Genomic DNA, 25,842 nt, shown 5'->3' on the forward strand with positions numbered 1-25,842 from the left:
GGAGTACTAATGAAATCTCTCTATACCTGCTTTGTTCTCAACAGCAGCTCTCAATATCTTATCACATGGAGTCATGACTCCTAAATCAATAACTCTGTGAAAAGAAGTGAGATGACACAAGATTCTTTAAAAAAAAAAAAACATTTCAAATTTCTGCTCAAGGGCAAATACAGTACTCTTACTGTAAATAACTGACCTAAAATTAAAGATAAATTTGAGACTTTTGTTTGTTCATTTCTCTTAAGGCCTCTGTTGAGAATTTTAATATAGGAAATACCTCTGGGTCTGGCAAAATTTTCAATACATCAGAGTTCCAAATGATACAATAGATAAGAAAATTCAAGTGTAAAAGGCTTTTTTTTTGTAATATTTTTTTTTTGTGTGGTTGTACTGAACCTGGCTGAGATGGAGTCAATTTTCTTTATAGCAGCTGGTATGGTGCTGTGGTTTAGATTTGTGACCAAAACAATGCTGATAACACACTAATGTTTTAACTACTGATGAACAGTATTTGCCCAGCATCAAGGCCTTCTCTCTTTCGCACTCTAATCCCCAGGGAACAGACTGGGGGGTACACAAGAGGTTGGAAGTAGACACAACCAGGCAGATGGTGCAAACTAACCAAAGAAACATTCCATGGCATATGATGTCACGCTCAGCAATAAAAAGGGAGAGAAGGGGTTTAGTAGGGGTTAACAATCTTTTGCTCATGAACAGTCTACCCATGAGGAGTGGTGAGTGACTGCTTTTGCATCACTTGTTTTGTTTTTTCTTTCTCTTTACTTCCACTTCTTCTTCACTCATTAAATATTTTTAATCTCTACCCACAATTTCTCTTGCTTTTCTTCTTCCTTTCCTCTTTCCCCAACCCACTGAGGTTGGCTGGGTGGAAGTGAGTGAATGGCTGTGTTGTGCCTACCTGCCTACCAGGGTCAACCAACAGCAGTGGCATTTCTGAAGTTATTTGGACAATACAAAAAGGTTTTGTGGACATCACATGTCAGGAACATAAAGTGATTCACATTAAGGGGTTTTTTCCCTCTTATTAAAGCTGCATTTTATGAAATGAGACACTGCACTTCCCTTGCTAGCATTTTATTCCTATAAACCCTAGCCATTGCCAAGGTTTTTATTTTTTCCAAGTAAGCCACCCCAGCCTGCTAGCTTCATTCCATCTCAATCACACTCATGGTGACAGAAAACACTATGGCTTCAGTTCAGTAAGTCTAAATAAAGCCCAAGAAAGCCTGAAACCAATCGACAGAGTTTCAAGAGATAATGAAACGGAATATACTGCGTATATACAGCACTGCTACTGGCTTTGTGTTTTAAAATAAAGAGATCATTTTGGCTCTTTTTAGAGCTAATTACAGCCCCAAGTCAAAAACAAAACTAAAGGAATGAATGGTAAGACAGAGTTCCAAAGCAGGTTCACCTTTGCGCAACATTTGACAGACACTTGACAAAGGGCTCTGATGGAAACGTGGCCATTCATTCCAACACTGTTGCCAACCCTGCTGCATGTACACAGGCCTTGAAAAAGCTAACTTTTCTTGAAGTTGCATCTTTTCAAGCTCAGAAACAGGACAAGAACCTCATCTCTTATTTAACAAAAACATACCCCAGCGAGTTTTTTAAACCTTATAGTTAACGAACAGTTTGAAAAACATATTAAAAGGTTCTTTGGAATCTTACAAGGCTTCCTTTTTCCCAACACGACACACAACCCACATGTAGCCTTGCCTACTACAATTGTCATATCTGATTTTTTCCAGACATTATACTTACATGTTGAAGACATTATACTTATTATATTTAACTAATATAGAACAAATACAAAAACTGATGCTTTCATTGACGTTTCAGTTGATGTTCAACTGTATTCACCTCAGATGCCAATTTATTAGCAAAAAAAGTATTAAAGGAGGAGGCTATACTGCCTCTTGCCTCCCCATTAATAACAGCTGGCATGATCTGATATTAATTAGTTAGCCTTATACAGCTGTGTTCCCAGCTACCTAACTTTAGTCTCTTTACCTGAAGTTGTTGCAGCCCAGAACAACTCCCACAATGTTCTTGCCGATATCGTGTACGTCTCCTTTCACAGTCGCTAGTACTATTGTTCCATGATAAGGATCCTGAAAATTGAACAAATAGGCCAAGAGTTTAATTACTTGGAAGCCTCAGTATGTTTGCACAGATTCTTCAACAGCGCAATCCTAATCTATGACCAAGACTCCTATTGTAGCACAAGCAATTGCAAAGTATAGTAGAAGTAATATAGTCAATATTAAAAAATATTTTAAAAGATCCAGGTAATAAAAATTTGCATAAGAATTGTTCTTGCAAATTGCATGCATGTTATTCAAAAATCTGCATTTCAAAAAACCAAAACAGATAAAAAATTTCAGATCTGGAGAGCATTTTATGTAGTGCAATAATTGAACTCCTAAGGTACTTCTGCTCCAAATATAAACCTCAACAATAAAGAGTTTAAATAGATTAAATATTTAGAACAAAAGGTTATGAACACTTATAATTACATGCCCGTTTGTGCATCAAGAACAATCTTTCAATGCAGTGCTGAGAACAATGAGAGGAATTAGCAAAAGCAGAAGAGACTAATTTTTTATGCAATGCAAATAGTAAGGGAGACATTACAGTGCAGCGACCAGGCGACTTCAGACTACCCAAGCTGAACAAACAGGCTGGAAAAAGGATCTCCTTGAAGAAGAGAAGCTGTACTGTCACAAACTGGTCCTAGGCTAGACAGCATTCAGCCCTGACTAAGGGAGCCTACCGGCAGGGCAACACTGGAACTTCCTACAGCAATTCTCCACCAAGACACAGGCCTTTGTGATACATTTTTAGTTGTATAATCCGTGTTGTCATTTGGAGCAGCTCCAGGTTATCACAGCGCCATGTTTTAGTCGGTGCAGGATCAGATGCCAGTAACAGACTATTTAAATTGCACAGAATTTAAATAAAGTGGAAACCCGAGCATGTTCTATGTGAAATTACAGAATATTTTTTCCAGCCAGTATCTCATCTCCTTCGCAGATGGCAGAACTGGAGGATTAGATCCTTCTATGAAGCATGTTATATTTCTGGACAGCATTGTGTAGCTCTCTACTTCGTCAACCTACATTGCCTTCTGTAGTTGCAATTTTCTGGGGGAAAAAAACCTTTATATATTACTAAGAGTGATACTAGCATTTCCCATGGTCTTAACACATTTTTTTAATAAAGTCCCTGGATCCCCACCAATGTTGCTGTTTACTAAAACATATTATCTCCCCAGTGCTCCTGCTTTACAGGAGATTGGAGAACACAGAAGGCAAAATGGAGGTCTAAGTCAGCCATCTCAGTACATCAATAAAAAAATTTGCAGCTGAAAATATACTGCTGGAATGCAAGATAAAACTGGGGAAAGAGATTAATCAAGGACTGGGGGAATAACAGAAAGTGCTGCCCACGTGTATCATACCTAGTAACTACTGATGATTTAACTAGTGACTGATATCCAAGAAAAAAAAAAAAAAAAAAAAAAAGGGATTTGCACATGAGAAGAAGGAAACTGTCTGCTGGGCAGCAAACAACATGGGCCAGAACACACACTACTTAAAATAAACCCCACTTAGGGTACACTGTGATTTCAATTGTCTCAAGCAAGGAGGTCCTCAAGTTCTGGGCATGCATCCAAAGGGCTTTGTATTTTTTTAATCTTGATAGAGATCCACAGCCACAGCTATCTATCCTCAAACATAAATATCAGTGCTTTGCATTTCCTGGCGGTCTGTGACTAAAACTGTCCTGGAGGTTACAGTAGCCTGGGTAACATCAGACGCATCAGTTACCACAGCCTGCAAATCTTTTTCCTTCAAGTCAACATCTAACTTTGGAGATAAATGCAGCTATTCTTTTTCCTCTCTCACCAATTCTCTATACAGCAACAACATTTTTTTGAAGAGGAAGGCACTACATCCCTTGCCCAGCAGAAGATAGAGGAAGCAGGAGGACAGAAGCCCTACTTTTTCCCTCCTGCACTCCTCTGCCACGCAGAATATCTCACAATCTCTTCAGACTGCTTGCTGTATTTTTAAGAACCTCTCAATTCCATTTCACTTCTTTTTAGCCAGAGAATTAAGTAACAGAGATCCTAAGTGCCACAGTAGATCCTAATCCAGTGCCCATGGAAGCAATGGGGTAATGATTTTCACTGACTTCAAATAGCATCAGAACAAACCAGGAGGTGCCAAATACTGGCACTATCATCTGAATTAAAATAAAAAAAGAACAGCATGAGCAGGAGATAGATGACACATAGAAAGGTGACTCATGACAGCCAGAGAACAAATCCGCTTGAGATACTGGAGAGAAGACACCTTTTTCACATTCAGAAAGAGCACGGGAAAAAAGACTAGGCATTCTCCTTCTTCCATTAAGATTAGTCAGGTTTGATTATCAGGTCATTTTTCTTTCTAAAACATTTGCTGTATTCATTACATTTAAGATGGAAAAATCACACAACAGATCCACAGCAAATGGAAAGATACAGTGTAAGAAGATTCCAAGGGAAGAACTAGGAACCATTCAAAAATCCACAGAACAGAAACCAAAGGAAATATACAAATATCACAGTTTAGAGAAATTCTGCTATTCATCCTTTTTGCATGTGTGTTAAATACCAGATTCTGATAATACCTATTGTCTCTGAGAACTCATGAAGACAAGGTAAGGTTCCACAGGACTAATGAAAAGTAAATGCATATCAAACCTAAATTTGATAATCAAAGACAAGAGAAGAAGAAAAATATTTAACCAAAACTGTAAGCACCTATCACATTATAAATATAGTAGGAAACAGGACACATGAGTACTTAAAACGGGATTTTGTCTGAACTCTCTTTTCTATTGAATAGAATCTTGTCAGCATGGAGGAACAAGAGACAACCTATATATTCATTTTCCAATGCTCTTATCACATATTCCATCAACCAAATTTGGAAGAAATTAATTCAAGTATATGCACAGGTAGGTGATAAAACTATTCTCAGGCCAACTGTTAGCGATGAAACAGTAAATGCTATAAAGGAAAGACCCACAAGGACCTGAAAACCATTGGATATTTTCAATCATATATATATTTTTTAGATTATATAAGAAGTAGTCTTCAGAAACTGGTGGAAAAAACACACATATGAAAAGACAACTATATTCAGATCCTGTTTTCATAAACACTTGTCCCCTGCAACTTGGTCATGGCTACACATGCAATGAGCATATTATTCTATTACAACGAGAGGTCTTGAAGTCACGATCTGTGAACAAAAAGGATGGAAGAATTTGGTTCGTTTAGCTGGGAGAATGGTCAGGAGGCTAGGGAAGAGCGGAATAAAGAGAAACATGGTAAAAGGCTTTGAATGTGCAAAAGGGAGTTCATAGCCCAGGAAGGGCAGAAGCAGTAGAAGCAAATGGCAAAATTTGCTATAAAGTTAGAAGTGCCATAAATAAACAACACTAGAATTAAATATATAAAGGTATAAAGGGCCTAACAAAGGCTTATGGCATTCTTCAGGAAACTTGTGAAAACAGCTTAGGCACACACCAAGCAGAGTTCCACAAGATCTGCACTTTATGAATTTCCGACCTACTTCAAATTATGCCAAGATTTTCAGTTTCCATATGACTGCATCAGCTCTCCAGCATGAAAGCTGAATAAACGTCATCAGCAAAAAATAATTTCCATTTTTGTCATGGCAAGCTACAAAAGATTTACAGCACAAAGGACTGTCTTGCCTCTTCCTCTACACTGCCTCGTTCAGCTCTCCTTTCTTCTCTTTCTTTTTCCATATAGGGAATAAGGTGCCCAACTGCTTTCTTCATAACTCGAGCAGATTTTATCACCTGCATAGATAAACAGAGGGCGGGAAAATAAACAATAAAGATCAGGTATAGGAATAGCCTCACGTTTCTCATAGCTTTCTTTCATACCCATTCAAACACCAAAAAAACATTTCACCTGCAAACCCAGACTCCAGCTTTGCAGAGCATTCTGCGGTAGCAGGCTGTTGGCCCTACTGGACTAAGGGCGTACACACAACACTTGCTTTCACAGCGCAACCTCTCCGACCACTCACAACAGAACTGGAAGCTACAAACAGGTCCAGACTTGGACGGTGCTAAACCCAGCAATCTTTGAATCTTTTTTTCTCTCTTTCATGGGTCTAGACTTAAAACTGCGTTTCAAATAAAGCAAAAGCACTCAGTAAGAGAGGTAACAAACATAAAACTACATAAAGAAAGTCAAGTTCCAAAGTAAAGGAAAAACAGGACTGCTTCTTAGCATCGCCTGAATTTTCCCAATTCATGTGCTACACCTGAAAAAACAGCCAGCGTAGAATGTTTTGGCTACATTTTACAATGCTAGTTTTTGCAGAATAGGAAGATACATGAAATCATGTTCTCTTTACCTGAGGCAGAAACATCTTTCCGGCACCAAAAAGCTCCCCAACAATTTTCATACCATTCATCAAAGGCCCTTCAATTACATTTAGAGGTCTAGGATATTTTCCCTGATTTAATCTTGCTTCTTCTGTATCTGCAGTAACATACTTCTCAATGCCCTGGGAAAAAATTGAGAAGCTTTTATCTTGCCAGAAATACAGCTTCTATTTAGTTGCCCTCTCCCCCACCCCCCCCAAAAATCACAATGAAAGTATAAACAGATACTTTAGATACTGCTAGTCTTTAAGAATACCTCAGATGTGTATTTAAAATAGGTTTGCTTAGGAAATAAAATACTGCATATAAAGTTATTCAAAGCAAGAGTCGTCCGTATTAAAAGGTTGGTTTGTTTTTCTTAACCATGTCACAAAAAACCCCAAACATTCAAAGGTTGCTTCCTTAGCACAAGTGCCACTCAGTGCAGAACTTGTAACGAACCAAGCAAATTCCTGGAAATTAAAAGCAATATGTTACAAAGTAAAAGCAGTATGTTTCCACCAACACTAGCGGAATAAAATATTAAGGGTCAAAGACTTCAACTTGTGAAGTTTAAAGAAAATCACATTAATTAAATCTGTTATTCATTATTAGTTAATAGCTTTCAAAAGAATGGCAGTTGAAGAATTTTTAAAGCCAAAAGTGTCCCTTAAAGTCTGAGCTGAGATCATGTCTCTGAGAGCTGAAGGGCAGGACAATTTTCTGCACAGGTTCACCTTTATGAGGGCATATTCCAGCCTTTCCTCAACAGAGCCTTTCCGCCACTCATCAGTCTGTACAATTTTTTTTCCTCCTTGGGCATGATTCTGAAAAGGAAAAACATCCACAGGAGCTTGCAATCATAAAAAGTACAACTACGGACTTCACTTTTAGAAAAGTGAGGATAATCTCAAGAACTGACCCATAAAATAATTTTAGGTTATTCAAAAGGTTTTTTTATATACATGCAAATCATACTACAAATATCTGTGATGTACTTAAGACACTCAGGGGGCCTACATCCCGAAGAGCATACACCTCAATGAAAATGTAAACAAAATTAACAAAGAAAAAGTAAAAAAAAAAAAAAAAAAAGTAAAGGGAAAAAAAAGGGAGCTGTTTAAGAATTTTCATGCTCTTAAAAATGATGAAATGACTAATCCTAAGGGTTTTACTTCTGGGAATGTAATTTAAATCGATTTCTAGCCCACACACTACACCTCATTTTAAAATTCTAATTAATTTGGCACTAATTCAGTTTCTGCTGGAAGAGGTTATGTTATTCCATATCACAGATGTGTTTTCAATCAAGCGGCCTACAAAACTACCGTTTCTCATGCACATAGACTTGTCCCAAAGCCTCAGATATTCTCGTTGCTTCACACTCCCCTTTGCTGTGAATACAAAGGTCAAAAGGGCTTCACAATGCAAGAAAGGTCATAAGCACCAACCCCAGGAAGGCTCATGGAAGCGCATGCCATCCATTACATCAGACACCACACTTGAGGCAAGTAATTTCTTTTCCTCCCTTGATTATTTGACATAATCCAACATTTTTCGGTCCTTGTGACCATTCTATACTTTTGAGTGCTCATCAGCAAGTTTTTAAAGACAGAGCCATGGGAAAAGTCATGGAAACAAGATCTCACTCATGGGAACAGAAATCAGAACAAGTTTTCATTCATGTTTATGTGAATGCTAGCTAACTTCACAGCTTCTCGTTGCCAAACCTTATTGCCCTCATACATCTAGTTTATAAAAAGGGAACGAAAGGAGGAGGAAAATGTTGCCCAGGGAGGTTGTAGAGTCTCCAGCCTTAGTTATATTAAAAACCCAACTGGACATGTCCCGCAGCAACTTGCTCTTGCTGACCCTGCTCTGAGCAGGGGGGTTCTACTAGATGACCTCCAGAGGTCCCTTCCCACCTCAACCCTTCTGTGATTCAACGAAAACGTACCAAATGCTCCTCAACCTCTGGCCAGACACTTTAGAACGGGAACCATTCCAACCTAAAAATAACCCATGAAGCTGTAAGGGTGGGCATGCAGAGACCACAGTAGCAAGCACTACATGCAGATCTTTAAAAACAGGATACTTATACTGCATGCTGAGGATGAAAAAACCTGCCTTTGGAAGCACAACTTCCATTGCTGCAAACGGGACAAAGTTTCAGTTTAATAATGCCTGCAGCTATACGCTTTATGTAAAATCTTTTTTAATCTCCAACTTCAAATGAAGACTGATCTCCTAATTCTGCAAGGATTAAGTTCCTCATTTTTCCCCACAGGTCTAGCATTCAAGCAACTGGCAAGGTACATTACTATTACCTGAAGGAAGTAAGAGGAAACTTCACTGGTGCTCTATTAGAGGTGCTATACTTGCAAAATGGGACTGCACATTCTATGTTCTTTGTGCAGAATAAACTGCAGTAATTGGAAATAAAAAGAATATATGCACTTACTGACTGATGAGTACACTTTTGTGTTAAAAAACCACAAACCTATAGACAAAAGAACTTAGAGCCATTCAATTCCACTATACCAGAGGAAGGTCTGAATAAGTATTTTGAAATATGCCTGAAACTCCCAAACCTTATGTAATAACCCTTCTCATTGGCCGTGACTATCTGTTTAGACTCTCACATTTGTCCAGAGCCAAGAAGAAACCCAAATCGGGATGCTCAGTAATATTTTTTAATAAATTTTAATAAAGCTTTTAAAGATATTTTGAATCAAGAGTGTCTCACTTTTTTGCAACTGGGGGCTGTTTTACTCCCACAATAAAACTACCACCATGAATAACAGCAGAGATTCCAACAATGGCTTCCCAAACTTCTAGACCTAGAAGGAGTCGTCATCCACTTCCAGTTCTACTTTTCATGCTCTATTTAAATTCACATTCTGCCTTCTCCAGAAACACTGCTTAAGCAATCCCTTTCTAATTCTCTTTTTTTTTTTTTTTTCTTTCTCTTTATGCAACCCTGAATACCTTAATGGTAAAACTCTGCTTATACAGACAAGATCACTCCCAGGTGAATTGCATAGACACTAAGAGCACCATCTAAAACAGCTTAAGCACAAGGGATAGGCCGAGTCTTCTTGTATTGGTTTTCAACATGTTGCCATTGCTCCTAAAAAGCACACACCACCATAGGGCAAACTACAAAACCAAATGAAGCTGTGCACAGAAATAATACCTCCAGGAGCTACAAAACTGGCATGCAAACCTTTTTGCGCACTTAAATCTAAGAGCCACCTAACCCAGAGAGATATTTGCTGTGCATTCTGTTCAGAGCAGGATTTCACCAGCCATCTTAAGGCTGATAGACTGGACAACTTCAGGTGTGTAATCTTTGTCTTTTATCACTGCTGTCATTACAGCATCTCAAAACCACGAAATAGCTGATCCTCACTTTGACATGAGTTACACAAACTGCAAGTCTATGGCACAGCCAGGAATCACAAACAACTCCTTCACCTTTTACATATACTCCAAGCAAACCATTATCACCAGAGAGACAGATTTACTCTTTGTCTCCCACAGCACACTTGTTAATTAAGCTCCAGCACCAATATTTGCTTCAGCTGTGGGTTGGCTTTTTCCACTTTTTATCTAGTTTTTGGTTGCTTGTGAGGATTTTTTTGGTTGGGGGGAGTTTGGTTGCGATTTTTTGCTTCTTATTGGTTTAGGTTTGTTTGTTTGTAAAAAGAACCCTACACAGCTTGGTCTCCTGAAGCATATGAAGAACTCTGGTGCCGGATCTTTAAAGGCACCTATGAAACTGGAGAGGCTCAATCTATCACAGAGTTCACGTTTTATTCTCCATTAATAACTAAACCACTTATAGTACTGTTATGAACTTCTAACACCCACTGTTAGATTGACACATGCAGTGTATAGGCTGGACTACCTATCATCAGCAGGCAGGTGCTAAAACCCAGGTGCTAAGCTAGCTACTACTAAAAGCTTAAAATTGGAAGTTACCTGAGCATAATGTAAAAGTTTCTCTGTCGCATCAGGATCTTTGTTCCAAATTAGATTCTCACACAGCTGTAGCAATTCCTTGTGGATATCATCATACACTGGCAGATTCCCAGCATTCACAATTCCCATGTCCATGCCACACTGAAAAAAAAATCATACAGAATCCCCCAACCAGGGCTGTCAGACATAGCACTGCACATCTGCCAAGTGCAAACCTATGGAAGCCAAAAGTACATTATACCTTAATCGCATGGTAAAGGAAGACCCCATGCATTGCTTCTCGAATGGCATCCATTCCTCGAAAGGAAAAAGACAGATTGGAAAGTCCTCCACTTATCCTGGCTCCCGGCAGTGTTTCCTATGGGAATTGCATGTAGATTTTTAGAAAAGTGCTTTCCAAAAAGGAAACCTAAGCAAAGCATTCAGTCATAAAACAGTTGGCCCCTGAGCTGCAGTACATTGGCTACACACCCTTTCTCCCTTCCCTGTTTCAGATCCTTCTAGTTACTCAAATTCATAAAAAGCAATTCAAATCCCTGTAGAAAAATACAGAAGTAAAAGGAGAGACCCAGCCTAGTTATGCTTAAGCAACTACCACAGTATCCATAGTCATAGGTGCTATTCTAGACATATCAGTCCTCCTACAGAAGCATTCCAGATTTTCCCCATGCAGACCTACTCATGGCTCTTCTATCCCCCACTCCTCTGGAAAAAGGAGCAGCCAACCTGCCTGCTTGCATGTCTCAGGAGCAGACTGTAGCTGAGCAGCTAACCTCAAGGGCACAGCCTCCCTTCCAGAAGCCCTGGGGTGACAAAATAGCCTGTGGGGTGTTCAAGCCCCAGACTGACAGAGCATCTCCAGACCAATCAAATTGCCTTGTGAAACACAACAGTGCAGCCTCCTTAGCTATACGCAGGTGATGCTCTTCACTGATGTATTTCCTTACACACATTTGGCTAAATAGGAAATCAGGTTACTGCACAAATCCCTTCCATAGTAATGGAAATTGTATTAATTTAAAAAGGCAGCTTTCACGTACCTTCAAAGAGGTCCTTTTAGTTAGAACATGAATGTGATCATTACCTCATTTAATTAATATATTTACAGTAGAGATAATGGATTGAAATGTATTTATAGAAGTATTTGAAGTTCTACTGGAAATACAGCAATATTGGCTGCACTTCAGAAGAATAGTCCCCCTTGCCAATTTAAAATGCATATCATTTTGCAGTAGTGTTTTGTTGTTGTTGTTTGGGGGTGGGAGGTGATCTTCTGTTTTGTGGTGTTTTGGGTCTTTAATCTCAGCAAAATATTTCAAGTTAAAATAAGCTTACAACTCACTTTTATGGTTTTAGTAGCATTGATAAAATTGATGGCATACAGGTTATGTTCTTCCATTCCAGTTCCTATGGTCAAAATATTAGGGTCAAATATTATATCATTTGGATTGAAGTGCACTTTTTCCACAAGGAGGTGATAAGCTCTGGAACAAATTGCAATCTTGGTTTCTGTTTCTGTTGCCTAGTGAAGAAAAAGAACTCTGACATGAAGCTTACAGGTAACAAAAAATAAACTCCACAGAAATCATTTACAGTTCCAGTAACGCAAGGCTAAAAATCTGAACATCACGACTATTAAAAGAGGATTATATATAAGAATTTTGTATTAAAAACATCACCACACTGGTACCTAGAATTCTGACTCAACTCATTAAAAACAATTTTGTTTCCCAACATTTCATCATCCTATGCAAAGTTTAATATGTGGTTTTTGACTTAAGTACATTAACTCAGAAAGATTCCACTCTCATTCAAAACTCAGTTTCTGAATTAAAAAGGCCTTCTATGAAGGCAGGAAGAGTTCAGCATGGCTGAATAGCAAGAGACACACTCTTGTGCTAGACTTAGAGCAGTACTTGGATTTCTCACATGTGAGCAGCATAAGAAATGCTTACATATCAGGGTCAAAACTATTGCTAAGACTATATAGACCTCTTTGAATCACCTGTGCCAATGAAACAAACCCACTTTGTCTTGCACAAGAGTAAGAAAGCCTTGCACTCCAAAAGAAAAATACCTCTCCTTTAAAGCGACACTCACCTGCCCCATTTCATCAAAAGCCATGACAACCACAGCTGCTCCATACAACTTAATTTTCCTTGCTTTCTCCAAAAAGTCTTCCTCACCTTCCTTCAGACTGATGCTGTTTACAATGCATTTCCCTTGGCAACATTTTAAACCTGCTTCAATCACTGAAAAATTTGAGGAGTCAATGCATAATGGCACCTGTAAATAAAAGAGAAGTAAGCCAGGGGAATACATACAAGTTATAAATCAGAGTTCCGTATGCTGTTTGCCCATTTGGACATAAAAATGCACACAACATTAATCAGCATTTATGAAGAAGAAGTTTCCAGATGGTATTTGTAGATTCACTTTGCTTTAAATGCAAAACTCAGAGCAAATTTAACTCAAGAGCTTCTATGGCAACTCCATCACATATCATAGAGACTTCTACTTCTCCCTGTATTGCTTTGTGTTTCTGAATTAGATGCTCATTTTTAGAGAACGCACATTGCAAAGAAGTATCTTTGAAAACCATGCTATATCCGTAGCAATTTCAAGTTTTGTGGAAAGCAATACTGTTATCCATTGTCAATATATACATTATGGCTCGTAACTGCTGCAAGAGGAACTTGCATTCAGCTTTTCTAACCAATGAAAAGGACTGGCATACATTTAGCTGAAATCAGATAGAGAATGTTAAAACCTCTGTTTCCCCTGAAGGCCTTCCCTATTATCATAGAACGGTTTGGGTTGGAAGGGACCTTAAAGATCACCTAGTTCCAACCCCCCTGCCCTGGGCAGGGACACCTCCCACTAGACCAGGCTGCTCAACGCCCCATCCAGCCCGGCCTTGAACACTTCCAGGGACGGGGCATCCACAGCTTCCCTGGGCAACCTGTTCCAGTGTTCCACCACCCTCATAATGAAAAATTTCTTCCTTATATCTAATCTAAATCCACCCTCTTTCAGTTTAAAGCCATCAACCCTTGTCCTATCACTAAATGCCCTTGTAAAAAGTCCCCCACCAGCTTTCTTGCAGGCCCCCTTCAGGTACCAGAAGGCTGCTATAAGGTCTCCCTGGAGCCATCTCTTCTCCAGGCTGAACAACCCCAACTCTCTCAGCCTGTCTCCATAGAAGAGGTGCTCCAGCCCTCTGATCAGTACCTTCACAGTACCTCTTACTGTTGGGGGGACACCTACATCTGCCTATTAAGCACCTAAATCAGTTACTAAATAAATCAATACCAAAATTTTCTGAAAGGCAATTTCCAACTCAATATAATGTTATTTATTGTGCTTTGGAGTGACTCGATTACAACCTTTGCAATATCAGGTTCTGAAGAAATCAAGTTACAAAATCTGGTCATTGCAGCAGGGCCATCCAGCATCCCATCATCCATATTGATGTCAAGAACCTGGGCCCCCATCTCAACTTGCAATTTGGCTACACCCAGGGCTTCCTAAAGAAGGGAGTAAAAAGCCAAAACAATGGTCAGTAGGAAAAAAGCCTAGTCAGTCTCAGGATAACATTTCACTTCTCCAAAATAAGATGCAGACAAAAATTAAAAAAATTTATAAAGACATCCCATAAGAAAATAAGGAAATGGTCTGCAATGCACAACATACAAAAGTCGTTAATATGGCACAACTAGTAACTAATTTGTTCACAAAAACATGACAGCAGAGACCTAATGTGCAGGTAGTGTCATTGATTTTAGACAGCTGGTCATATGCTTAATTGAATGATTTAAGGTTTGCATGGTAACAAGGACTTCTGACTACACAAGGTTACAGGAAAAGTCTCTGTGATGCTATGAAATAAGGGTCTTGCATGACAAGCTCTGCTGTTTTATAACACAGAGTACTTAATTTTTGGAGGTTGTCTGACATTTTTTCCAGCTGCAGAATAATCATCACGGACTAAGAAGGATATAATAAAGCCTTCCCTCCAGCTCACATAATTATCTGAACACCCATGTCTTTTTGCTTTCTCTTTTTTATCACTCTGCAGACTGAGACAAAAAATAAAAAGGTTTTTAGTTGCTCACAGTCCCTAACAACCTGTGTTTAAAGCTCTCTTTATTTAATAGGTCTAACCTACTTCATGACTTTTAAGAGCTCAAGAGCCAGACTTCCTAAAAAACAAAGTAAAGATTTAGTTTTGATTGCATCAACTACAACAGTAGAGCATACTCTGGGACAGAGTCTCAGCTCTCAAAAAATGTCACTTTACTATTTGTTTGAATGTTACAGTAACAATTTACACCAGAAAAGAATGAGGCCTCCAGCCTTTTCATTTCTGCTCTGCAGCTGTTTCAAGAAAGCAATTACCTCCTAAGTACCTTTTTGTGTAGCAACTCTCATACAGCATGCTAGAGTCAGTGATCAAAGTATATAAAGATTAGATACAACCATAATGCTGACCAGGACTGAAGAAGTGAGGGAAAAATTGAGGGCTGCACAGTGCCACAATCTATCCCAAGACAGATGTACCCCACAAGTTGGAAGGGGGGATTACATCCGCTTTCCTTCCTCCCTCCTCTGTAAATCCACCACTAGACACGGCACAGAAAAGGACATTTTCTAAACCATCATCAGCTGTGTAACTTAATTCAAAATGGAAAGTCATGTCTACTGCAATGCTTGTCAAAAAAAAAAAACCAAAAAGCCCTTGTAAAACCCTTCTCACAAATTTATTAGGAGCCGGTAAGGACAGAAAGAAAGGACAGTCAGAAAGTAAATGCTCCTTGTTTTCTTACTCTTGTAAATGGTGTAGAATCATAGAATGGTTTAGGTTGGAAGGGACCTTAACGATCACCTAGTTCCCATGTCCCATGGGCAGGGACACCTCCCACTAGACCAGGTTTCTCAAAGCCCCATCCAGCCTGGCCCTGAATGGGGCATCCACAACTTCTCTGGGCAAACTGTTTCAGTGCCTCACCACCCTCATACTGAAAAATTTCTTCCTGATATCAAATCTAAATCTACCCTGTTGTAGAATAGTGCTTTGTGCCAGCAAAACAAACAACTAATAACACAATGCAATGGAACAATTAAAAATCAGAGCATCAGCTATAAAGATTATTGTTAAAATATATACTTCATAGTTGCCTGCCATGATGAGTTTAGCAAACTTCCGTGATCCTGCAACATTGCAGCGTTCGCCAATATTAACGAAGTTGGTGTATGGCCCAATCCTGAATGGCTCCAGACCTTAAAAAGATTTTTTTGAACACATTTGTAAAAACTGAAAAGAAAAAACTGTGTAAGACAGACAAAATCCTTTTTCTAAACTGTGAAATAGAGGTGTCTCTTTCTTTAAGAACAGTGAATTCTCACATCAGTATGTGCACAATTTAATAAGCAACTAGCAAAGAAATGCAATGAAACAACTTCCAACACATAGGCCAAAGGTTTCTATCCTTCCTCAATGACAGTTAATAATTTACCTGACCCACAAAAAACCCCAGCCAATATTTCCAATATAAAATGACGTGAAGCTCTGATTCTTTGTGCATCTACGCGTATGCACATACACACATGCACATACACACCTTCTCTCAACTTCCAATTGTGTTATCTCATGACCCTACCACCACCAGAGAAGCAGCCACTGAACTGACTGACAAACAAGGACAGCTCTTAACCACCTGTCCAAGTTCAGAGAAACAAGCCAAGTGAGACCTTTGGGTAGCAGGCAACTCAGAGGCAAACAAACCTGACAGCAGAACAGAGTAAGGTAATCCATGAAAACACAGGCCAACCATGATTTATTTAATTTATGCTAAATTGATTTGACTTTGAGATTAAAATACCAGACCAAAAAGAAGGTACTGTTTCACTTGGATGCATGGCCCAAAGGCTTAAAAGAAGGCCTTGCTGAGGAACACAGAGATCTAGACTTTGGTAAAACAAAAGACAATCTAGACCTGGACGTATTGCTGGAACACTATCCCAGTATGACTCGATGGACATGTGAGGTGACACAGGGCAGCTCTCTTACAGCAGGTGAAACAGGATCTTGTCCCAGCTCTGTCATCAACTGTAGTCAAATTATCTGATTTCTCTGTGCTTTACCCTCCCCTGTTGCAAACTGAGGATAAAGATACTTGCTCACCATTACAAAGTGTCTGAGACTTGCAGAGTAAAATATGCTGGCTTGGTTATATTATACAAGCTTGTTATAAAATGTTCCATTAATCCTTTGGCCAAAGCAGTAAGATTTAGATCTGGGTTACACATCCACAAGCTTGCTGGATTCAGGTAAAACCAGAAACTCATAGTGCTATTCTGATCAGCAGAAAACAGCAAATAAATTTATAAAGGAAGGATGGATGAGTTATAAGGCTCAAACTGTTACATTCCATTTTACCTGACAGCAGCATGTATCCTTGGGAGAGAGAAGGCGGAATGCGAGGCTTACAGAATTTCACAGCTTCAGCAATTTTCCTGAGTTACAGAAAGAGGAAAGTAAAGTTTTCAATTAAAATTAAACCACTCCAGATAAGACTTCAACAGAACATATTAGACATATACCTACATCTCCAATTTAGCCCTGTAGCAGACAAGACTAATTAGCTAGTTTCACTTTGCGTGGCCAAAGGCAAAACATTCTCCCAGAAGATCCTATCATACATACTTGCGGGGAATGTAAAAAGCTGAAGATTTATCAAATACAGAATGTGAGATGTCATGCCAATGGAATACTTGATGGATATCAGAACCAGTCCCCAACCACACTGACTTTCATGATTTGCTGAGCTGAGCAATTGCTGATGACTGCAGCCAAAAAGCCAAGGGACAAACATTGTTCTACACTGAGACACATTTCTCAGAGTCAGAATGACTCACAGTGTTCACATTCACTTTTTCTTTGCTGCAGTCAGGAGTGACATGCAGCGTCCTCTACATATTCTCAGACCACCTCTTCCCAGTTTGTATCAGGGTAAAAATTAATAAAAAGGGCCCCTTCTCTTTCAAGCCCAGGCAAAAAAGGCAGGTTTTCCCACTGAGCTACTTCCAGTGAGAAAGATATGAAATGCTCCTTCAGACTGGCCAGGACTAGCACCAGCTGTACAGCATTCCCAGATCTCCCGTTCCACACCCACATGCCTGCCTTCCTTCTACCATCAAAGAAAACCTTAAGTTTCACCTTGTGGCTATGAGTGCCAGAAAGAGAAAGAAAGTACGGCATAAGGGAGCAGAAACAGGAAGTTTATTTTATCCAACAGTCAAGAGGGGGGAATAATTCTGAAACAATTTTAGGTGACAAAACAGCAGAGGTATAATCCTTGTTTGAACCCTGCCTCTACTCATTCTTCACAATAAACATGGCTATGAAAGCCAGGTTATTTCTACTCCATATATTGCTAGCATTGGCATTCAAGTGATTCATCTTTTCAGGAAACTGTAAGACAAGCCATGGAATATTGCTCCACAGCAGAAGCACTTAATTTACTTCCCAGTGCACCTAAAGTTGTAGCTCGTGATGTACCTGATATGTGCAGGTGTAGTACCACAGCAACCTCCAACTATGTTGACCAAACCATCCAAAGCAAAATTCTGTAAAAGGGAGGGAAAGAATTTTGTGTCAAGTTAATAAAGATATCTTTTAGGTTTTTTTTTTTTTAGAGACTAAAATATATTTTTTTCTCTGTATCAGGGGATCACAAGAAAAAAATTAAATTAAAAAACAATCAATCAGTACTATTTCTGCTCTTTAGGATTTGTTTTGAGATGTGGATTCCTAAGGCTAACTAGCAATTTCAACACTTAATTTTAGGAAACTACATTTGAAACTGGCCTATTTTATACTGAAGCCCCAGATGAAAACTTGGATGAGTATCAAAGACTAGTCATACTGTATTATAAAAGGGAATTAGCATGCAGCAGATACTGCTGCAGCTCCAGCCACACAGCTCTGTCTTGCACAGATCAAGTGGCCTGTGGAAGGACACCCTGCACTGGAACACCAACATCAGCAGTTTCTATACACACAACTCAAATTCTGTCAAGTTCATAAAAACTGCTCAGCTTTTGAACAATTCCCAAATGTAACAGTAAAAACACAGGAGTGCAGATGAGTTACATCCACAGATCAAGCTGCAGGAAAGCTACTTCGTGTAGGATTCAGAGTTTCCTAAGTGGTTTTTCCTAACCCGATATCTCAAATCACTACCATTCAGCAAATGGTCTATAAACAATCCAAATGACATATAGAGCCATCTGAGGAAAAAAAATCCCACACAATACTGTAACAAATACACATAAAATACAAGCAAGAAATTCTTGTCTGCTAGTACATCAGATAAGACACACTCACAAGAAATATTTCATACCTTTATATGCTTGGCAGTCACTTCTGGAGTTTCATCATAACCACCAAAAGTATTGGGAAGACCTTGAAACATAATTTTTCTAGTATTACAATTTGCTTAAAGCCCACAAAAACAGAATTAAATTCCACAAAAGACATATTTAAAGTAGCTACACTTATATGAGGACTAAAATGCCTCATCACCCTTGCAATCATTACTCAATAGATTATTAATTATCATAGAACCATAGGGTTGGAAGGGACCTCTGGAGATCATCTAGTCCAACCCCCAATTATGCAAGAGAGCATTCCGGGTTCACTGTCACAGAACTAACAACGGTTACTTTCAGCAGTTTAAAATATTCCTAATCTCTTTTTAATAGTAAAAACAATCATCTTTTCAAGCGAACCCAACTCTATTATTGCTAATGAGATGGAAGGGTTTAGTTATATTACATCTGCCTAGAAGCATTGGAATATGCGCACCACACACCTGCGTTGGGGTAACAGATGATATAGGCTGTTGTACATTTTCCAATGGTTTCAATAAATGGTCGCATTTCAATTGCCCCTAATGCACAATTTAAGCCGATGCTGGAAAATAAGTTTTCAAAAATTATTTTGAGGTAAAACCACCTTTTACACACAAAACAGACAAATGTTAGTGCTGACAACTGCTAACTCCCACCATCATCTACAACAAAACCAACCTGATTTGCATTTTCTTTAATCATCATCAATACAGCAAGACTGTGCAAAAGGAGAACCCTCGGGTGGAAGAAAAGTGCAAGGGGGAAGGGGGCTGGACTGAATTGAACTGGGAACAGCAAATCAAGGATTAATTTCAAAACTCCTGGAGTTTCCATACTCCTGGATTAATTTCAAAATCCAGGAGTAAAGTGGCAGCATTTTGACAGCAACTGCAGCAACACGACAGCCCTGTATTTTCTAGGTGAAAGAGAGAACAAATGGAACAAGAATGACAGACTGGAAAGGAGCCTTGTGCTATAGGAAGAAGAATGAAAAAGGTTGAAAAAGCAAGGCCTGCTTCAAGCTGCTGACTCATCATCTTCTTTTAAAATTATATATAAATTATGTCAGCCTTGGAAGAAACCAAGTGCCTCCTCCAAGATGCCTCATGGCAGCACTAAGCTTGGGCAACTGAATCTACTATATCTTAGTAACCAGCATAGCACTACAGCAGAAGTATTTGTGCATGAATAAGCTTCTCAATTTCACCAGTATATGAGGTACAATCATCTTTTCTTTTATTCAATGACAGACAGAGAAACGTGACTTGCACTCCAAATGCCTACATTGATATTAAAAAGGGAAATTTATCTTTCAGAAAGTATGCAAGAGACCTTTTACGTATGTTTCCTTATCTCTCTGCACCACTCTAGGAACCATCTTATGAGCACTACAAAACTCGAAAAGTTCTCACAGTGCTGCTGCAAGAGGAAGATGTAAAAAAGCTTTCTCCTTTCCTGGAATAATGGTTTTAGAGAGGATACAAGCTAACCCCCTGAAACAGGAATGGATAATAGCCACATCTCCCAACTAACTGAGACACAGAGGCTGCCTCCAAGGTAGCTAAGTTAATAAAGTGCATGTACGCCTGCTTAGTTTCCCAGAGGTCAAAAGCAATAAAGCCCTGCACAGGACTGGGAGCACAAAATGGTTTTTGACTTTTCTCCTGTTTCCAAGGAGCAGGTAGGGGCTTGGTAACTGCACAAATAGTAGCAGTAAATGCTTGCAGCCAGATTCATTTGCTGGACAGAATGACAAATCCTTAAGATCTGAGGGGCTCACAGCAACATCCAAAACCAGTCACGTACCAAGACCAAACAAAACACAAGCCCCTTCTTCCAATAGCTTAGGGGTGTAGGGTTGGGTTTTTTTGCGGGGATGGGCATATGTTTGTTTTTTCAAACAGCCATCTCTACCTTCAAAGTGCTTTTCCTAATGCATCTCATATAGGCCATTCTATTTAAATAAAAAAACTTTAAAAGAACCCTTTTATTCTCATTTCCCTCTTCGCTGTTTAAATATCCCCTGGATACAAACAGCATGCACAAGGAATACACAACTAATTACAGCAATGAGGTTCTGGAATTTATTTCCAAGTAAGGGCTCATCCCTCAGGATTTCTGAAGCAAAGCAAGGTAAGAATGGTTAAGACAACTGTCCTAATCAAATGCAGATGAATGCAATGTATTTCCTACTGTTAAGTCATTCAATTTACAAGCTTCCAGCTCACACTCCCCACACCCTCTTTTTAAGCTCTCTCCTGGGCAGCTACATCTCTCCCTTCCACATTTAATATCCATCTGTCTCTGGTTCTGAGTACAAGCTCACTGGACACTCTCTTTACCTCACCTTACCAGAGAGATACTGTAAAAGCAGCCAGCATACTCACCAAACAAGCACTTCTTGATGTTCTCGCTTGATTTACCGCATATTGGCCCTCCAGACTGCCTGAATGATTACCCACTACAGGGGTTGCTGACAAATACATCTATGAGCACACCGTCTAAGCATTACCTGTTTCAAAACTGCTAAGTCAAACTAAGCACAGACACACACATTCACTGAGAAACAAAAAGTAGCTTCTGTGGACAGTATTATCTCCCCACAGCACTCAACGGCACCATGAAAGAAAACATTTGAGAGAAGCAAACCGTTAACTATGCCTTAAAAGCCAGCAGCCTTGAACCAGATTGCTGGTATGCTATCACGGCCACCCTAGTGCAATAACCATCACCCCCCCATCTTAAACATCACCTCCATCCCTTCCTCATTTCTTCAGAGCAGTCACGCACCAGCTCCTGTGAAAGGTACGGCTGCAGAATGCCCTTGGGACCAGAACTAACACCACACTAGGGCCCTAAAACTCAGCATATGTCTTCTTAACGTTACCCCAGTAGAAACAATCACAGGATCCGAAACAACACGAAGGGAACTCATGCCACATCTGAGCAGCTTTCATAGCAAGCAGCTTGCCACACATCTTTCAGCACTTACTAAGCACAGTTCACAAGTATCTCAGCTACCACCTACATAAATCGGACACAAAGCACACACTTTATAGGGGGACGCCAAACCAAGTTGACTTAAAGACAACACATCACCCTAAACAGGACATACAAAACCCAAATGGAAATATGTGAATACGTATAACATGATTCCTAGAATACTACTATTGATCAGCTTTTTCAGCACCCCAAAGCCACTCTGTACTAATTTGGCAACAGAAACAACACTAAATGCAATCTGCTCCCACTAAAACCCTTCTGCCACAGTGCTGTATAGTAGCCTTCACATAAATGGGAAACAGGCCCTAAGCATTCAGACCCAGAAGATAGCTTTTATGAAATATGGTTTAATAAATTCTTGATTTCTGCTCCAGTGCCCTTCTCTCCTCTTCAGAGGCAAGAGAGTTATAAGCAAGATTATCTGAGACAGACTCATGCCAAATATGGATCACCAGGCTGTGATGTTGAGAGAAGGAGTCAACTACCACCCTGTTCCAAGAGGCTCCATATGTTACTTCTGGAGCACCGTCTGGTCTGAGAATGTAGAGCCTCAAGGGCAGTCAGGAAAGCTGTGAATGCAGTCTTCTGCTTTTGTATCACCGAGATGACAGATTGCGCGTTTTAGCTGGAATTTGGTTGTAAAAACAAACAATGGCTCATCACAATGTGCGTGGCATGCACTGCTAACAGCGAATTAAATGTTTTAAGTTAGAATATTCTAGGAAAAACACCATCTATTTCCGGTATAAGTTTTTGTGTGAAGAACCAACCTGAGAGCAATAAAGAGGGAAGAGGAGGCAGGAAGGAGGTAGAATAGAGCACAGAAACACAGAAGAATAGAGAAACAGGGAATGGTATTCAAATTAACACGAAAAACCTTGCACAATAACCAAAATCTGCTATATTATGCATTTTCACAGATCTTAATCTCATGCTTATTTCAACTTTTCTGCCTGAACAGAAAAGAATGCAAGTAAATGGAGTCATCAGGAGCTCTCATAACAACAATGCACATCCTCAAGAAAAACACTCAGAGAATATATACATTTTTGTAAGAGTTCAGTAAAAAGAACACTGGAATGAAATCTTAATGTGCTCTTTTCAAGGCACCCTAAAACATTCTGACCTGGCACTGCTTCACTCTAAGAAAGAGACGTAATCCCTGCCCATACCAGGAATTAACTCCTTGCACAATCTGAGACAGTAGGAGATGGCATGCTACTGTTTCAGAATTATTTTAAGTGCTTTGACCTAAAGCACTTCAGACCTAAAGCGATTTCAGCAGCTGTTGCAAAAACAAACCCCCAAATTATTTAGAGCAATGTTTTAAAAATTCAGTGTTCTTTGGAAACATAATTTCTGCTGAGGGAACAATATCAGAACATGTTAGTAACACATGTGATTAAATACGATCACAGTTAGCACAGCTTCCATTTAGCTGCAAGGGGTTAAAATAGAAAAGAATCACCATCTACAGATAACTTACTAAGAGAAAGAAACTTACCAAAGTGGCTTACTGTGGGAAACACTAATGACAAATGCCTCTCCTGTCTGGCCTGACAGGGTACGCCCACTCTTATCCACAATGGTTCCAGAAACCTAAAATCAATTGGACACAGACAAAGGACAAGAATTAAATTAACAATAAAAACAAGAATTTAAATGCGTGTTTAATGTAAATGCTTTGCTAAAAGTCAAAGCAGAGAGACCTATGCTCCACTCAAAGTGATGAGGCCAAACTCAAACAGAAAAATTAAACCCTTTCCTTCCTATGAACGTTTAAATATTTAGCTAGGGGAAAGGCAAAACTTTGACCAATTTTGTTTCTCTCTCTCACCCTTGGGGGGAGAAAAAAAAAGGGGGGGGGAATAAAAAAAAACTACCATGAGCCATTCAGCAAGGTAGTGTCATCATGGTATCATTCTGATGATGGCCTCTGAACCAAATTTGCAGTGGTTACCTGTTTAGGCAGCTATCAGCAGTCACAGCTCCTCTCCTATCCTCTTCATCCTCCCTACTTCCCCCTTCTTTATGTTATTTCGGGTCTCAGGACTGCTATTAGGTTGTCTGGTGCTGGCTGGGGCAGGGGAGAAGAGGAGAGGCTGGCCTTAAAAACAAGTTACTCCTTTTGCCACAACGGAACATCAGATGTTGCAACCCAACTAACAACTACAAAGTTGAGAATTCAGAAGACATTTGAATGAGTCAGGAAAGCCTTCCGAAATCTACTAATCTTTTTTGCAGAAGATGGAATGAGTTTAGAAGACTCCATGCAAAGGTAAATCCATTAATTACTCCAAAATATTCTTTAGCATTGATGCTACTTTCCTTCAAACTACTCAGTCAAGTGAGGTGACCAGTGGAATCCTAGAGAGCTGTGCTAAGGGTTGTACTTCTCAATGTAACTGAACTGGAAAGGAAGCAGAAAACAAGGCAACCAAGCTCACTGACCACTCTGTTCAGGACAATGAAGACAAAAAGTCAACTCTACATAATTAGAAAACTCTCACTTCTAACTGACTTGAATGATAAAAAAGTGGAAACTCATTGCTGATAAAATACGAAGTTGTGAACACAGAAAAAATTCACATAATGACACCTCCAAACTAGTCTTTTTTACTGCTCAAGAAACTAATCTGAGTAACAAAAGAAAGTTTTATTAATGCAATTTCAAAGCTCACTAGCAATAAAGGAAAACCTCAGGAACTACAAAGAAAGAAATGGACAAGGCAGAGAACATCACTAAGCTATCATACAAACCCCTGATGTCTGCACTTTGACTGCTGTATGCTATTCTAATTCCCCTCTGACTCGCAGAAGTGGAAAACAAAAAGGTGACAAGAATAAAGAATGAACGGTATGGAGCAGCTAAGCAGACAAGGACTCTTCAGGATGAAAAAAAAATGACTAAAGGAGGGTCTCACAGAAGACTATAAATGCTATGACTACGCAGCAAAGGGAACATGGAACAGCTGCTCACTGTCACTTTCCAGAGACAAATGGCAAGAAACAAAAGAAGTTATCAGGGGGAATGTCCAAAAGCAAGCAAACTTTCAAACTAGTGCATTCATAAGCTGTGAAAGTTACTGAAAGATTATTTTGTGGAGGCCTGGGTCCCTCACAGGTTTGAACATAGGTTCAAGGAAGGAGTAAATACATTCAACAAAAAGGTACGAACACATACAAACTACAGTTCAGAATGCCTGGGCTGCAAACTGCAGAAAACTGCAAGAATACATTAGAACTTTCAAAACAAGCTTATTCTTTTTTCTATTTTCATTCCTACACATTCATGACTGCCCACTGTCAGAAAAAGAATGCCAGAGCAAGAATATGGAGTTAGACAGACCTTTTCTGACTTCAAATGGCCACTCATATTCTACTTGAAAATATGGTAGAATTTGCTTAATTTCACTGGTTCTTATTACCCCTAAGACAGCAAGCCTGAAATGAAGTTATGATCAGACCTTTTCCTATGGAAATACACAGAATGAATACACACTGGAATGAAGTCATTCCTTAGTCTTCCGGTTGATAAGCTGCACAGAGCTACCAAAGGCTGATTTCAATAAAGCCCTTCACATAAGAGTTTTTCCCTTTCACAATCACGTGAAAAAAATACATTTCCAAGACACTTATTTCCTTCATTTGAAAAGGCTTTAATCAACTGCCATCTCAGCTAGTTCACAAATCAAGCTTAAGTGTATGTAAAATATTAAATAATATATACTTACAAATATGGGTCGGGGAGCATACTCTTCTTCAAACAACGTCTGCAGTGCAAAGAGAGCTGCCTATAGAAAAATAAGTTTCAAAATATTAATGGACATTTCAGAGTTCTTCAGTTTGTTGGGTTTTGGGTTTTTTTAAGTATTTTTTATGGCTGTTCATGTAACTTGCTACCTCATATTGCCTGCAAGAACTTACTACACTCAGGAGGTTTTACCCTTACGCCTA

General features: G+C 39.3%; 1 protein-coding gene across 5 annotated transcripts in view; it reads right to left on the reverse strand.

The window, feature by feature from the left end:
• MTR (5-methyltetrahydrofolate-homocysteine methyltransferase) overlaps nt 1-25,842 on the reverse strand; it is a 53,248-nt gene that overhangs the window by 15,139 nt on the left and 12,267 nt on the right. For 3 of the 5 annotated variants that reach the window (XR_010070291.1, XR_010070293.1, XR_010070292.1), the window contains exons 7-22: nt 25,620-25,679; nt 23,390-23,484; nt 19,344-19,444; nt 18,873-18,934; nt 18,029-18,096; nt 16,907-16,983; nt 15,635-15,747; nt 13,854-13,994; nt 12,568-12,753; nt 11,810-11,989; nt 10,709-10,825; nt 10,468-10,608; nt 7,221-7,310; nt 6,474-6,626; nt 5,800-5,907; nt 2,038-2,138 (exon numbers count right to left, since the gene is read on the reverse strand). Coding sequence is in view for 1 of the 5 variants with exons in the window: in XM_063328962.1 (XP_063185032.1) it covers nt 27-94; nt 2,038-2,138; nt 5,800-5,907; nt 6,474-6,626; nt 7,221-7,310; nt 10,468-10,608; nt 10,709-10,825; nt 11,810-11,989; nt 12,568-12,753; nt 13,854-13,994; nt 15,635-15,747; nt 16,907-16,983; nt 18,029-18,096; nt 18,873-18,934; nt 19,344-19,444; nt 23,390-23,484; nt 25,620-25,679 (1,861 nt within the window). In the remaining 4 variants the exon portion in view is untranslated. Of the gene's footprint in view, nt 1-26; nt 95-2,037; nt 2,139-5,799; nt 5,908-6,473; nt 6,627-7,220; nt 7,311-10,467; nt 10,609-10,708; nt 10,826-11,809; nt 11,990-12,567; nt 12,754-13,853; nt 13,995-15,634; nt 15,748-16,906; nt 16,984-18,028; nt 18,097-18,872; nt 18,935-19,343; nt 19,445-23,389; nt 23,485-25,619; nt 25,680-25,842 lie in introns of all 5 variants that reach the window. The other 2 variants (XR_010070290.1, XM_063328962.1) reach the window with 1 other exon arrangement.

Source organism: Chroicocephalus ridibundus, chromosome 3 (assembly GCF_963924245.1).
Source record: "Chroicocephalus ridibundus chromosome 3, bChrRid1.1, whole genome shotgun sequence".
Lineage (NCBI taxonomy): Eukaryota > Metazoa > Chordata > Aves > Charadriiformes > Laridae > Chroicocephalus > Chroicocephalus ridibundus.